The sequence below is a fragment of the Pangasianodon hypophthalmus genome, chromosome 18 (assembly GCF_027358585.1).
Source record: "Pangasianodon hypophthalmus isolate fPanHyp1 chromosome 18, fPanHyp1.pri, whole genome shotgun sequence".
Lineage (NCBI taxonomy): Eukaryota > Metazoa > Chordata > Actinopteri > Siluriformes > Pangasiidae > Pangasianodon > Pangasianodon hypophthalmus.
Window position 1 is genome coordinate 9745890 of NC_069727.1, and position 15217 is coordinate 9761106.

The window sequence follows — 15217 nt, forward strand, 5'->3', positions numbered from 1 at the left end:
AACATAAGTAAGAACAGGAACTAATGTGTCTCTGACGTTCCACAACATTAAATCTAACTATAAACTGTTAAAATGTGTGAAATGTTGTTCGTTAATAAATTAAACAATGTAATCATTGGTAAATCGCTGTGGTATAAGCGGAATAACACACTCCAGATGGTGCGGTTATATGAAATTAATACACTTACAAGTGGTAAATGATTCCACTTCACATTGTGCAACATCACACCACCTCAGCATGCATTATTTTAGTACAACAGCACGGTCTGGAGTGTGTTATCCCTTACATATTAACTTCAGGAGAAAGGAAAAAGAGAGGCTGGTGAGGAAATGACATCTCTCTTCTCAAAAAACATACATATGGCCAATATTAATATACATTATATGGCCAAAAGTATGTGGACACCTGACCATCATACCCATATGTGCTTGTTGAATCTCCCATTCTCACAAGAGATTAAGTCCCTCTTTGGTGTTATAATAACCTCCACTCTTCTGGAAAAGCTAGAAAGAAAAAAAAAAGAAAAGCTAGAGCTTGGTTGTGGGGATTTTGGATCATTCAGCTACAAGAGCATTAGTGAGGTCAGACACTGATGTTGGGTGAGGAGGTCTGGGGTGCAGTCAGTGTTCCAGTTCATCCCAAAGGTGTTCAGTGGGGTTGAGGTCAGGGCTCTGTGCAGGACACTCGAGTTCTTCCACTCCAACCTTCACACACCATGTCTTCATGGAGCTCGCTTTGTGCACAGGTGTATTGTCATGCTGGAACAGGTTTGGGCCTCTTAGTTCCAGCGAAGGGAAATCATAAAGCTACAGCAAACAAAGACATTCTGTACAATTGTATGCTACTAACTTTGTAGCAACAGTTTGAAGAAGAACCACATATGGGTGTGATGGTCAGGTCTCTGCATACTTTTGGCCATATAGTGTAACTATAAATGGTTAAAAAGTTGTTCATTAAAATAAATTAAAAAGTGTAATCATGAGCAAATCACTGTGGTGTAAAAGGAATAACACACTGCTGCTTGTGGACTATTTTCCTGTAACAGTTGTGATTTAGCCTTGTCCTTTCCTACAAACTAAAAATGACACAACAAAAGTGAGACCCAGAAAACACCAAGTCCCAGCATGCTTCGCGCGCAGTAGGCTGTCCATGAAAACGTCTAAGGGGCGGAAACGATGCTAAAAACATTAGCGAGTCTCGGGGTTTTGTGTGAGTGTTTGACGCGGAGTTTGTAGAAGACACGGATTAAAATCTGGCTTCTGGACTCTCAGAGATCCCATCACACCGCGTGTGAGGAAAAGAAGCTGTCTACACGTGTTAATTACGAAGTGTTCAGGTGGTTGGTTAGCTAACAAGCTAGCTAGCTGTTTGGATCTCCAAGTGCAGGTCATCCAAAATGGATGACAGTAAGGTAAGCCATGAGAACTTAGTTTAGTTCAGATAACCAGGTCCCTGCTCTCATAACTAAACCAGTAATGCAGTGTGGGGTTAGGAATGTCACTGTGTTCAGTTGTAGTAGTTAAGCAGGTTTAAAAGGGGCGAGAACTGGTGTTGTTTTGATCTGCATGCCAACTAACCAGCTAGTCAGTTAGCTTTCTCTAGTCTTCCAAATGGAATTAACTAGCAGTCCAGAGACAGCTTACTGCCTATAAATGGGTTTATTTCCCATCTCTTAAGCTCCAGATGTTTAATACAGGTCAGGAGTGTATGTCTGTAGATTTCCACATCTCTTACATAAATATGTTTATCATACTCTTCACTTTATTCACATTCTGTTACTTAACATTGTTCTCATCTTTAATAAATTAACATTTCTTTAACTTATGCTTCTCTTTTCTTAGAAATGTTTTTTTTTATTTTATATTAAGATTTTAATTATAAAAATCTTTGTAATAAATATAAATAAACACTAACCATATAACCAATAACCATTTGCAGTGGTTTATATATATATATATATATATATATTTGTAATATCATCTTAATGTCATGCTGTTGTAGGAAAATAATCAACAGCATAGTGGTGTGATGCAATTCCACCCCAAAGTTAATGAATTTCTGATAAGTTTTATTTATTAAAAATTGACACAACACATTTTATTCCCATTTTGTTACTTAACATTGTTTAAAAAAAAAAAAAAAAAAAAGAATTATTTAAAAACAATTTTACAAATGAATTATAGTTCTAAACAATATTTTACTATTTTAATAATTGACATTTATTCAATTATCCTAATTTTTTATTAATATTTTTATTATTGTTATTATAAAAATGTAATTCTAGTTATTACAGACATATTTTCATAATTGTCATTGTAATAATATCCTAATTTATTATTATTATTAGTAGTAGTAGTAGTATTTGCCATGGTATTAGTGCTATATATTTTAATATATTTATTATATTTTACTTATGATAATATTATGGGATAGTCTGATGCATTACCACCCCAAAGTTGATTATTTTCCTATAACAGCACGTCCCAAAGTGTTTTATTTCTCTTATACCACTGTAATTTTCCACCACTGACAATTTATCTATTTATTAAAGACTGACACTTTTTATTTATTCATTATACTTTTTATTTGTTTTATATATATATATATATATATATATATATATATATATATATATATATATATATATATACATACATACATATATACATATATATATATATATATATATATATATATATATATATACATACATACATATATACATATATATATATATATATATATATATATATATATATATATATATATTCTATTTTGTTACATAACAACATTTTTTTCTTTACTAAATATAACATTTTTTAACATATTTGACATCCAATTAGCTTAACGTCAGCCTCTCTCTTTTCAGCAGATGGTTGGTGGAAAGGTGAAGAAACCGGGGAAACGTGGCCGAAAGCCTGCCAAGATCGACCTGAAGGCGAAGTTGGAACGCAGCAGACAGAGCGCGCGAGAATGTCGAGCCAGGAAGAAGCTGCGCTACCAGTACCTGGAGGAGCTGGTGTCCAGCAAAGAGAGAGCCATCTGTGCCCTGAGAGAAGAACTAGAGATGGTGGGTTCCTCACGTTCTCCATGTTCAGTAACCAGTCAAAGTAAAGTTAGACAAACACTCGATCAGTGCTTCACTTCATCACCATCACCCATTTATCAGGAGAGGATAAAGACTTAAAAACATAAATTCACCCCTCTCAGGGATTCTCACTTATCATCCTTATTGTCGTTTAAAGTCTAGTTAGCAAGCACATCCGAACTTCTCACATGCTCTGTGGCTAATGAGTTTATGATTCAGTAACATTTGACTAGGACTAGTTAGAATAGTTTAGTGATACTTGTTACTTTTATCTGAGTGACTTTGTAAAGGCAAAAATCTGCTTCCCAGTACATGTGTTTTTACTGTAGCTGAATCTCGGAGGCATTCTGTTGACCATGTAGTGCTTTTTTCAGGCTGTGGAATGCCATAACCTATGTAGGGAGCACACGTAGTGGATATAAAACCATTCAGGATACTGTACTTCAGAAGTTAATATTAAAATTATGATATGTCCAACTTTCTTTGCTCAAAGGTGCATTAGGTAAGATTTGTTTAAAAAAAAAAAAAAAAACTCTAATGGTTAAATGGGTCGGGTTGAATGAGATTTGAATTTTTTTTTTTTAACTTGTTAAGGCCCGCCCCCATTTCCACCCATGTACACAAAGATCCCAAAACTTATGGTGATCCGACTAGAACTACGATTATCTACATGTCATGACATCGCTTTCAGGCACACTCGGACTGCTTTAAAGCCGAGCTACAGCTCTATAAACATGCAACTTTTCCTAGTAATGACTTAAGAGGATGTGAAAGTGTGTTGGGGGCGTGTCTATAAAATGACTGACAAGGTTAATCCAAATACAAACAAACATTCTGAACCTGAAGGCAGGTTTCCAAATTAGTTTTTTTTCAGCTACACTTGTTCTGGAGTAAACTATAATTGTTTTTTGTTTTATTGCACCTTTAAGAGGGCAGCACAATCTTCAGCTCGTGATTTAAATTTAAACTATGTCTGCTGCTCTGTTTAATATTATAAACTAATTAATATTTGAATTAATTCAAATGATTCTTTTAAAGGTGCGTTAGGTAAGAATTGCAAAAAATTAGCTCTCTAACTGTAAATAGGTGGAGTTGAATAAAAGGCTCTTTGAGCCTGCCCTCATTCCCATCCATGTTCTCAAAGCTCCACCCCCAGAACCTGTAGTTAGCATTAGCGAGGACATTCAGCTGGGTGATAGCCAACTCTATAAACATGTAAAATTCTCCTCATAATGATTGAACAGGATGTGAAGGGGCTTTGGGGGCGTGTTTATAAAATGACTGACAGGAGGCCAATCCAAATATAAACGCTCATTCCGGACCTGAACGCAGGTTTACAATCTGTTTTTTTTTTTTTTTTTTAAGCCATGTAATCCACTTGTTCTGAGACTATGGCTTAAACTATTTTTTTTTATCACTTCTACATATTTTTCCACATTATTTGTACTAGTAAGAAATGAAAAATATTTACATTTAAGTAAATAATCACAAGTTAAAATTCTAGACGATGTCAAATCTAATGATTGAGTTGATTTATTTTGTTCTTAGATATCTCCTACTATTACTTACATTGACTTGAGCAAAAAAGTTTTGTTTGTTAAAGTAGGCAGAATATTACCTGGCTTATCTACACATCTCTCAGTGTTGAAGCGCATTAGCATTCACACTACATGTTGCGTATCCTGCCCCAGCCACTGAAATCGGGTCGATTGCTTCACAAGACGTGTTTAATTCGTTCAGACTTGTACCTGTTTAGGGCTTGAATCACCTGAGACGGAGGTTAATACCGGGTCTGAAGGCTTGGAGGTCATAATGGCAGACATTTTGATTTTGGAAATGTGTGAACCCTGACAGTTTGTTAACAGTTCTCCTCTGTGTTGTGTGTGTGTGTCTGTGTTTTTTTGTTTTCTTTTCCTCCTCAGTACAAGCAGTGGTGCATTGCCATGGACCAGGGAAAAATACCATCAGAAATCAAAGCTCTCCTGACAGGAGATGATCAGAAAGGCTCACAAAGCGGCAGCACCACCAAAACACCCAAAAACGGCAAATACAACTCATCAGGCATCAGCCAGAGCAAGACGACTTAAGTTAAAGTTAGACGCTTCTCTTTAAAGACAGTCCAGCGTGCTCCGGACGCCGAGGGGGCTGATAAATAGAGCTATGTAGAATGGTGTATATGAAGGATGAAGGAACAGTGCAGCAGTCACACAGAGTACAAACAAGGTTGTTTTTTTTTGTTTTTTTTGGAGGAAACTGGGTAAGGAACACTAAATCTCTTAAAAGTCCACAGTATTGTTTTTGTAACGATCATCATTTTGGCAACATTTTCATTTATTCCCTTCTCAGATTTAGAACAAAGTGAAAGGCGATGGTGAGGCAAGTGGCGAATTCTTGCAGGTTTCAGAAAGTCAGAAAACAAATTATGCAAGAAGGCACAGATATCTGTCAAAGGACAAATGAGACACATGCACACTTTGGGTGTGGTCAGAATGATTAAGCTCTAAGCACTTTAAAGAAATTTGAAGATTTGCATAGCACTGGGTTACAGCTCTTCATTCTTGTAGATTTTGTGAAGAAAAGTTACGGAGTGAAATCTATTTTTATTTCATATGTATTTATTTCTTACTGAAACATAACGCACTTTCCTTTTTGTCTCTCCACAACTGTAAAACGTGGATAAGCTTTTTTAGTCACTATACTCCATTGGCGATCTGATGTCTATCTTCTGTCTATAAGTTTACGAAATGATACTCTGTCTGTATTACATCGACACATTCACGTACATTTCCCCCTGCACTCTCTCTCTCTCTCTCTCTCTCTCTCTCTCTCTCTCTCTCTCTCTTTTACACTCTGCATTAATATTATTGTATTTGTAATGTTTCAGAATAAGTTCTCATTAGGATGCCTAGGAATCATGTTCAGCTTCTTAATTGCTAACTTGTCGATTAATCAAACTGATATTTTATTTTTTGGAACATGTCTATATTCAGACTGGACAGTGCACTGAAAGAAAGAATTAGTTTGTAATTAGAAAAGTAACCCTGTGTACGAAACCAAAACCAAGTTGAAGACACAGTAGATCAGATTGTGTTGATAAACATACAGTATTTTGGATAATATGAATAATTTGATCATTTGACATGATGTTTATGTAGACAACACAAACAAATCAACATTAAGTGCAAAATGAATGGATCAATAATGTACTGTCGAACAGTGATACATTTGTGTTTCTCCCTTTCCTGCCTGTCCGTTTCCAATAATGTCATTATTTTGCACAGAAATATATGGATATTTTTATATTTATGTATAAAGTGTGTATAGAACTGTTGGCAAAAGCTCAAACTATTTGTCTATGTAACAAAAAAAAAAAAAATAATAATAAAGATGTGCAATTGCTTAGCGTAAACATTTAATAAGATTTCTTTCCTCTGCTGGGTTTGTCAGTGGTTATGAAGTTTTGATTCAGTGCTCCTGACTATTTAAGTCAGTGATGTGCCTATTTTAAATTTGTCAGCATACTCAATTTACCCAGCACATTCTGTTGATTACGGTAGTCCAGAAAAGCTATCAGTTATTTCTATTTTTCCAACTTATTCATTGTTCATAATTTATCACAAGTTTGCATGAGCTCTTTTTCTCATGAGCTCAAGATAACAAAAGTGCTTTTCTGAGATTCTGCAGTATTTACATCCTATTTCCGAAGATTTTGAAGAAGGTGGAAGAAAATGTCCTGAACCGCAAACCATTTAGGTGGCATCTCTCAAACATCATGTGGCAACCGTGGAGACATACCGGTCCCTCAAGTTATCTGGCAGTGAAACTGATCATCTGTTCAGGATCACTGTCGTGTCCGTGACGGTACAGGTGCAGAGTGGCCTTCTCAAGTGACGGAAATTGTCTAGCTCTGATAAACATACAGCTATTTCCTCTTGGATCAGTTGCTGATTAAACTAAAAACAGACACGCTCATCCGTATCATGTATGTAGGCATGTATGCCTAATCATGCATTTCGACATCATGAGGAAAATAAGTCATGATCTCAAGAAACCTTGTGGCCTTTCCAAACTTCCATAGTTAATTGATGTTTTAGGTAATTTTATGTCTTGCTTAATGACAGTAGATTTTACAGTGAAAGATTTTACATCATTTGGTTAAATGTCTTTTGTTGAATTTCATTTCATTTGAGGTTTTGTTCTCAGACAGACAATGAAACTAATATCAAACAACCCAAAAGCATGGAAAGTTAATGCTGGAAATGTCACACTGTCTTCATTTAGACACTAATGGTGTTCATATTGAAGTACATTTTATTATTCGTTGTGTAATGGAGCCATATCTTTTTAACACTGTTTGCCACCAATAAAGCAGAAACAATGCCATCTGCTCTACAGTGATTTTCACAGAAGGCCGCTACTAAAACATTAAGAAATTGAGCCTGTATTTGATATGCAACTGATTCTTTTTTTTATTCTTTGCTCATCATTGTTAATGCAACACAGTTTTGGACATTTGCTGGAACAGGACATGTTTCCTACAGAAATTAACACTCTATGGTAATAAACAAAAGCATCATCACAGCAGTAGTATCGTGAGAAAGCCCATCCATCGATTGCAGTGTAGATGACATTCCTCTCACAAACCCATAGAACAAATCTAAACTGCATGGACATATAGATAAGATAGACTCACAATTGCTTTCTCTCAACAAGTGTCTTCCAACCTGACGGTTTCGTTTTGCATCACGACATTTATGATCACAAGAAACAACATACAAGAATTTAACATTACGTAACATACTACAGACAGAAATGACACAAAAGTACTTCTCACGAACGCATGAGCTAGACACCTGGCTACTGTCAGTTAAACTGAGCAACTTGTTGCTTTTGTCCTGCTTGTCTGTTTCAGTTAGAATAACAATAGGTATAGCACTTTCAGTTCTCGATGCTAGGTGTGTTCCAAAAAAATGTGAACCCGAGCACCTTTGAGTACATTTGGACAGACATGTCACTATGCCATTCTATACAAATGTGTTTGGTGGGTTGACACTTATAGGCCATGCCAGTTTTTTCTCTTTTGCTTCTCGGTCAAAAGTGTCATAAACGGAATCTTTGATCAGAGTTTTTGGCGGCACTGGCAAGTCTACAACACCCACATAATTTTTTTTAGCTATCCGTGAACTGGCGGTGATGGTGTACGCGTTGCTCCGGTAGCACTTCATCGATGACATGCAGAATGTCTCTCTCATTCCTCGTCTGAAATTGGCGTTGTACACCGAGTAGAGCGTTGGCTTAGAAGCAGTGGAGCTGAACGACATCCATGCGATTGCAACAAAGAACAGCGCCCCCTGCCTGTTGGGGCCAGCGGATACATCAGGATGCCAAAGCTGTGCTACGTAAAAAGGCATCCATGTGAGGAGGAACACAGTGTTGAGCATCAGGAACATCTTGATGGTTTTTACTTTTGTTCTGGGTACAATGTTCATAGTCCTGCGCACCGTGCGTCCGTCCGCACTAATCCGCCAGATGTAGCGCACTACCCTCTGGTAGAAGGATAAGATAAGAAGTGCTGGAACCAGGAAACCAAACAGGAGGTGAGTGAGAGCGTAGGCCAGACCATCCCAAGATCCTGGAAGGAAAAATTCACAGTGTCTTTGCGCAATTGACGAAGAAGATCCATAGAAAAAGAGGCACGGGGAGACGAAGGCTGCGTCAAAGAGCCAAGAAGCCAGGATCATGCGTTTCGCCTTCTCCCGAGACACTTTGAAGCTCAGTGGATACACAATCGTGTAGAAGCGATCCACACAGATGGAAAGGAGCACATAGACCTGCACACCAGGGCACAAGTGCTGGATGTACCGCACTGCCTTGCAGGCCGCCGTACTCAGGGGCCAATACCCGGATGAGACCTGGAGCAGAACAAATGGAGCACAGCCCAGGCTCAGCAGCAAATCAGCACAAGCCATAGACACCACAAAGTAATTCGTGGTCGACTGAGTTCTGCGGCTGCGGTGTATCACCAGGCACACCAAAGCATTCCCTAGAACTGAGACTAGCCAAAAGACTCCAAAGATCAGCCCGAGAATGGTCACTTCTGCTGGAGTGAGCTCGTAGGACACCTGCGTGCTGTTAGGTTGGAACGAGGATGTATCCAGATTGCAGACAGGTGTGGGTAAACTGGCTGGCAGAGTCGACACATTGTCCCTCTCCGAATTGTTCGGCATCAGGTATGTCAGGAGTGTCGTGTGCAGAGACGGCTTCACAGCGTCCATCGGCAAAGCGTACACCATTTCTGTAGCCGTGGTAAGTCAGACCTGTAAAGCAACAGGACAGGAATGTCATGAATAAAGACTTTTAAGGTTTATTTTTATTTAAGCACCAGTCTGGTAAGTTCTGCAATGTTTACTCATAGAGCTAGTGTTGCTAAGTACAGGAAATTTATTCAGTTTCAGTAAGCATTTCATTTTAGTCATAGTCATAGTTCTGGAGTATTTTACAAGGACACCTGAGCACAAGGCAAGAATAAACACTGCAAGGCAACACATACACATTACCAGTCCAGGTTTGTTAGCAGCTAATCAAATTTCTGCTTAGCTAAGTATATTTTGTACCAACTGGGCACTGTGAAGACTAACACCTACTTCCTCTGAACCACAGGAAACAAGTCAACCACATTTTTTTAAACTGCTGCCCAGACAGAGCAGTGTAACACACACGGAGGAAAGCACTATCTGCCCTCTTCCACATACCTGAGCTCACAGAAGCACATGATTGGCTAGTATCACTCTGACAGGTGAGACAGAGTATACCATGCTTCCCACAGCCAATTTTGCTCCCTTGGCTCCCGGCTACGGATGGCTTTTCTGTTGAGCCATGTGGGGGCCACCCCCCCTAACTTGCCCCAAACTTTTCAGTTTCCTTCAATCTTTACTTCAGTAAGCTGAATGTATACTCAATGTGATCCAGACTGAGCAACTAGCAGGGATGAACATTCCACTTTTTGGCAATGAAGGAGATGTGCCTTTTTGGATCTGACCAGTTCAGATGCTTCTATACATTTCACAATTTATAATTTATCAGTATCAGGACAAGTGTGACAGTTTTGTGTGTTATCATGCCCATGTTGCTATGCTTTGCTATTCCTTTTTTTTAATCTTTCCATCATACTGTCTGTAAAACTTTGTCTCAAACACTACATGCTTTTCCTGTTCTATATTATAACACTCCATGAGAATCTTGCTCTGTTCTCTGGTGGTATTTTTTAAATGATAATGATTTATGTGTTTTTCATTCATCCACCACTGTGGTCTACTAGGTATTTTCCTACTGCTATGCTAGCAATATACCAACAGTGGAGTTTAGCACATGTAGAGTTTTGCTGATTTATTCTGATTTTTAAGCCACATAATGGTCTGCTTTACTGTTATTGATACTTGCAATTCTTGCAGGATTCACCTGATACAATGCAACGACAGAACGCTGTGTTCATGCACTGTGATGACTGAACATAACTCAGATTGCTCACTATTATTAGTATTACCTCTATTTTCCCTAAAGGGACATGACAAAATATGTTTCCATGGCAATAAAACCCAGATAGTCCCCTGCGCACAAGAGCAGCACAACATTGGCCTTTTGTGTTCACAGGATAATACGTTTCGATTACAATTGTTATTCTCCCACTGAGGTTTTGTCCTGGAAATAAGCTGCACATCAGCTTTAATGGTGTCCATGGCCGTTTACATTTTAGTTCATTAAGAATTTCCTGGCTCAGCTGATCGCAGCAACGACTCATCAGGATGCTTGGGGAATAGAAATGGCAAGGAGATATTGTTTAGTGAAGTTGTACAGCGCATACTCTGGTAATTACTTGTGAGAAAGGCAGCCCATGCTTGCTTTTGTGTATGCAATAATGCCGAGGAAATATCAGCACAATTAAACGGTGAATGGCTATTCACGGATGGAAAAATGTATGAAGGTAAAATCATGAAGAAGAAACTGCTCACAAGCCGTTGCAGTTTCTCGAAAGCAGACCTGTCCTGAATGACTGAAAGAAAAAGCAGTATGTGGTGTTGCTGATTATACACTGTTTTATGGGGAGTCACTAATTAATGTTAAATGTAAATATATTTATATAAATAGATTCATTTTTCATTTAAACTTTGACTTCTAAATGACAGGAATATTTGATTCAGTGTTTTTAATTTTTGCAAAGTAAATTACAGAACACAATGTACATGATATTTAAAATGCATTATAATTAGAAAGATATGAAAGCAAGAGATTTTTAGAGGTTATAAATTATTTTACAGTTCAACCAATTAGCCAACAAACAACATCTAGTTTAGACAAGACATCTTTCTACAATATTCCTTTAGTTTGCAGTGACCCTGCTCTTCCACAGGAAAATCATTTGCTCTCTTTGTTAAAAAAGGTTCCTAACATCGACTAGTTTCGAATGATTTACAAACCTTTAATTTATCATGCTTGAGTTCAGTTAATCAAGCCTTCAGGAGTATCCAGATGAGAATCAGGAGTATATGGACCTGCCTAATTCATTCTGACCCTCGACATCTGCTTGGATCTTTCTGCCCTTGTGACTCACTTTCTGCTGGTGTGGATGGTAATTGAAAACCCTAAAGATAAAAACAGTTCATGCCCAAGTCTTACCCTTTCCTCAGTGCATAATCTCACCTGGGTGCTGTACGTTTGTACATAAGAACTGGTTCCTCTCAAGGTTTCTTCCACATCACGTCACAGGGATTTTTTCCTCACCATTGTCGCCTCTGCTTTGCTCTAAATCTACATCTGGATTTCTGTAAAGCTGCTTTGTTTTAACAACGCTATCCAAATACAGACCTGCCAACTCCAGGGTCCTTTCACATATCACTTGTCAAAGGTAGAAAGCGTAGTGTGTGTGTCGCTTGTCTGTTTTAGTTAAACAACACTAGAAAATTGCATGCTATGGAAGGGGGCGGGGCTTCCAGTGGGACTGTTAGTATTGGAGAGCTGAAAACAACTGTCAGTCATTCTAGATTCCCATGTCTATTGGCTCATCTACAGTTTTTTCTGGCGTATTTTTGAATTTGATGTTAAAATTAAGGAAAATGCAAAATTAAGTAAAGGTAAAGGTTGGCAGGTCTGCAAATAAAATTGAATTGAATTTAACACAACTTTGTGATCTCTGGTCACAAAGTAATATTTCAAGGTAGCAACATGTTCTGAATGTAGCACTGGATATAGACTAACAGTCTGTCAAAAACACAACAGCATGTGCTTTGCTGTACAAACACTACACCTGACCTTCACGCTCATTATTCATTAAGTGCATTGAGGGAATGCACACTAATCACCGGCTCCAAGAGACAGCGCTCATTTCCCTGCAGCCCTGCGCTTATCTCAGCGCTGTGTTTACCCCAGTGGCCTCTTTCCTCTATCTCTGTCCTCCATTCCCCGGCAACAGCAGTTATCAAAATGAGCCAGAGCGACATGGCCGCCATTTCTGATCAAATTATCGCTATTTTTTGTTTTGTTTTATTTTTATTACCAGGATCAATCACTAGATAAGTGTAGAACAGGGAGCAGATGTGCCTTTTCAGGAGAAATTAGACTGATCCATATGTGACATCTTGTAAAGGTTACTGACACGCAACTGCTGAGAAGGGTTAAAAGATTACAATAAACCAAATATATAATTATTAAACCTATTTATTGAGATTTCATACTTATTCCAAGCTTATTCCTAGAAATAAAAGCTTAAAATAAGCACAATTATGTCAGTAGAACAAGACTATTGGGTAAAAATGACTAGAAATAGGTTTAATAATCGTATATTTGGTTTATTGTGATCTTATAATAGAAAATACTAAATACATTTGAGTATATTCAAGATATTTCCTCTTGCTGAGCTGTTAAGATGTTCTTTTTTGCAGTGTTGTGATGGCACACAGTAAATGAATCAATCCTTCTGTCCAATCATCCATCAGTGACTTTGAAAACACAAATGTGCAAAGCATTTTAGGACAAAAATAGATTGATGATGGTGGTGATGGTCATAAATGAAATTGGTGATGGTTGTGATGGTAATTAATGAGACTGGTGATGGTTGTGATGGTCATTGTGATGGTCATTAATGGGATTCGTAATGGTTGTGATGGTCATTAATGAGATTGGTGATGGCTGTGATGGTCATTGTACTGGTCATTAATGAGATTTGTGATGGTTGTGATGGTCATTAATGGGATTGGTGATGGCTGTGATGGTCATTGTACTGGTCATTAATGAGATTTGTGATGGTTGTGATGGTCATTAATGGGATTGGTGATGGCTGTGATGGTCATTGTACTGGTCAGTAATGGGATTGGTGATGGTTGTGATGGTCATTAATGGGATTGGTGATGGCTGTGATGGTCATTGTACTGGTCATTAATGAGATTTGTGATGGTTGTGATGGTCATTAATGGGATTGGTGATAGCTGTGATGGTCATTGTACTGGTCAGTAATGGGATTGGTGATGGTTGTGATGGTCATTAATGGGATTGGTGATGGCTGTGATGGTCATTGTACTGGTCATTAATGGGATTGGTGATGGCTGTGATGGTCATTAATGAGATTGGTGATGGTTATGATGGTCCTTAATGAGATTAGTGATGGTTTTGATGGTCATTAATGGGATTGGTGATGGCTGTGATGGTCATTGTGATGGTTATTAATGAGACTGGTGATGGTTATGATGGTCATTAATGAGATTGTTGATAGTTATGATGGTCATTAATGAGATTGGTGATGGTTGTGATGGTCATTAATGGGATTGGTAATGGTTGTGATGGTCATTGTGATGGTCATTAATGGGATTGGTGATGGTTGTGATGGTCATTAATGAGATTGATGATGGTTGTGATGGTCATTAATGAGACTGGTGATGGTTGTGATGGTTATTAATGAGATTGGTGATGGCTGTGATGGTCATTGTGATGGTTAGTAATGAGATTTGTGATGGTTGTGATGGTTATTAATGAGATTGGTGATAGCTGTGATGGTCATTGTGATGGTTATTAATGAGACTGTAGATTGTCAACAACATGTCATGCAGGTAGAGGAGGGAAACAACACGCGCTCGTTTCCCTTCTCTACCTTCTATTGATTAGAAATATAATATTAAGATTAAAAAGGCGTTTACATACCTCACCTCGTGGAAAGAGCTTTCTCGTTTTTAGCTTCACACATCCCTGAGCCGTGCCCGTTACCGTTACTGTAACCGATTCCTCCTCGCTCGCTCAGCATCCTCAGAAATCCACCCCGTGCCAAGAAACCGCCCGACTTCATCTCATTTTCCTGCAGCTGTTTTCTTTTTCTTCCTTTTTTTATCGAGCAAACGAAATCAGTGCTTAATCGAAAATGAGGGTTTTTGGAGGACGTGAGGTCGTTTCAATGGTGTTTGGTAGCTCCAACGCGCTCGCGCTGCCGCCAAATCCGAGAGACAGGAGTGTGTGTGTGTGTGTGTGTCTACACAGCTAAATGACGGTTTCACGATTTCACCATCAATCCACCCTGGCACATTCTCCTCAGCCATTATGGCTGTTGTGAAGTCTGAGGAGAACAACCTGTTCTCTTACGAAAAAGGGGCAAAATAAAAATAAAAACAACTACAAAGTCTATTACTGTGGCACTGATTTAGCCTAAAGTCAAGCCCATGTGAAAGTCTGTCAAAGGTAGTTTGTTATTTAGATAACTACGACAAAAGTAGTGTAGCCTGAACATATTTAGTGTCTAAATTTCCTTTTTCTTTATTTTCCTTTACACCACAAATTAGCATCATGCTAACTGTGTTTGCCAAAATCATCACACTTGCCTTATAGACCTGTGGTTTCTAAATCTGTTATACTGTTCAAAAATATTAAATGATATTCTTTTGTGCTGTTTAAATTGACTTTGTACATTATTATGCTTTTAAAAAATGGACATTATATGGACAAAAGTATGTAGACCATGACTCTCATATTTGCTTGCTAAACATCCCACACATCTGAAACCATGGCCATTAATATGGAGTTCCTTTGCTGCTATAACAGCTTCCGTTCTTCTGGGAAGGATGGGAACTCGGCTACAGGGATTTGTGCTCATT

The 15217-nt window shown here is 38.2% G+C and overlaps 2 protein-coding genes across 5 annotated transcripts; one reads left to right on the forward strand and one right to left on the reverse strand.

The window, feature by feature from the left end:
• The first annotated feature begins 1153 nt into the window (after nt 1-1153).
• Nucleotides 1154-6426, forward strand: crebl2 (cAMP responsive element binding protein-like 2). Of its 2 annotated transcripts, none has more exons than XM_026923548.3 (3): nt 1154-1412; nt 2874-3071; nt 5012-6426. In XM_026923548.3, exons 1-3 carry the CDS (start codon nt 1398-1400, stop codon nt 5174-5176), a joined length of 378 nt encoding a protein of 125 aa, XP_026779349.1. In that variant the 5' UTR covers nt 1154-1397; the 3' UTR covers nt 5177-6426. The 2 variants fall into 2 exon arrangements, with proteins under 2 accessions (XP_026779349.1, XP_026779348.1); XM_026923547.3 differs by having other exon boundaries at nt 1156-1412; nt 2871-3071; nt 5012-6414.
• A 61-nt stretch (nt 6427-6487) lies between these two features.
• On the reverse strand, nt 6488-14612 carry gpr19 (G protein-coupled receptor 19). 3 transcript variants are annotated; one of them, XM_026923546.3, is made up of 2 exons: nt 14282-14612; nt 6488-9406 (listed from the first exon to the last, which is right to left on the reverse strand). In XM_026923546.3, exon 2 carries the CDS (start codon nt 9380-9382, stop codon nt 8114-8116), a length of 1269 nt encoding a protein of 422 aa, XP_026779347.1. In that variant the 5' UTR covers nt 9383-9406; nt 14282-14612; the 3' UTR covers nt 6488-8113. The 3 variants fall into 3 exon arrangements, with proteins under 3 accessions (XP_026779347.1, XP_026779346.1, XP_034169230.1); XM_026923545.3 differs by having other exon boundaries at nt 14277-14611; XM_034313339.2 differs by lacking the exon at nt 14282-14612 and adding an exon at nt 11787-14217.
• Nucleotides 14613-15217: the final 605 nt, after the last annotated feature.

Coding starts and splice junctions, on each gene's coding strand:
- gpr19 (XM_026923546.3), bottom strand. CDS start 9,382: ATGGTGTACGCTTTGCCGATGGACGCTGTGAAGCCGTCTCTGCACACG.
- crebl2 (XM_026923547.3), top strand. Junction 3,072..5,011: donor TGAGAGAAGAACTAGAGATG/GTGGGTTCCTCA, acceptor TTTCCTCCTCAG/TACAAGCAGTGGTGCATTGC.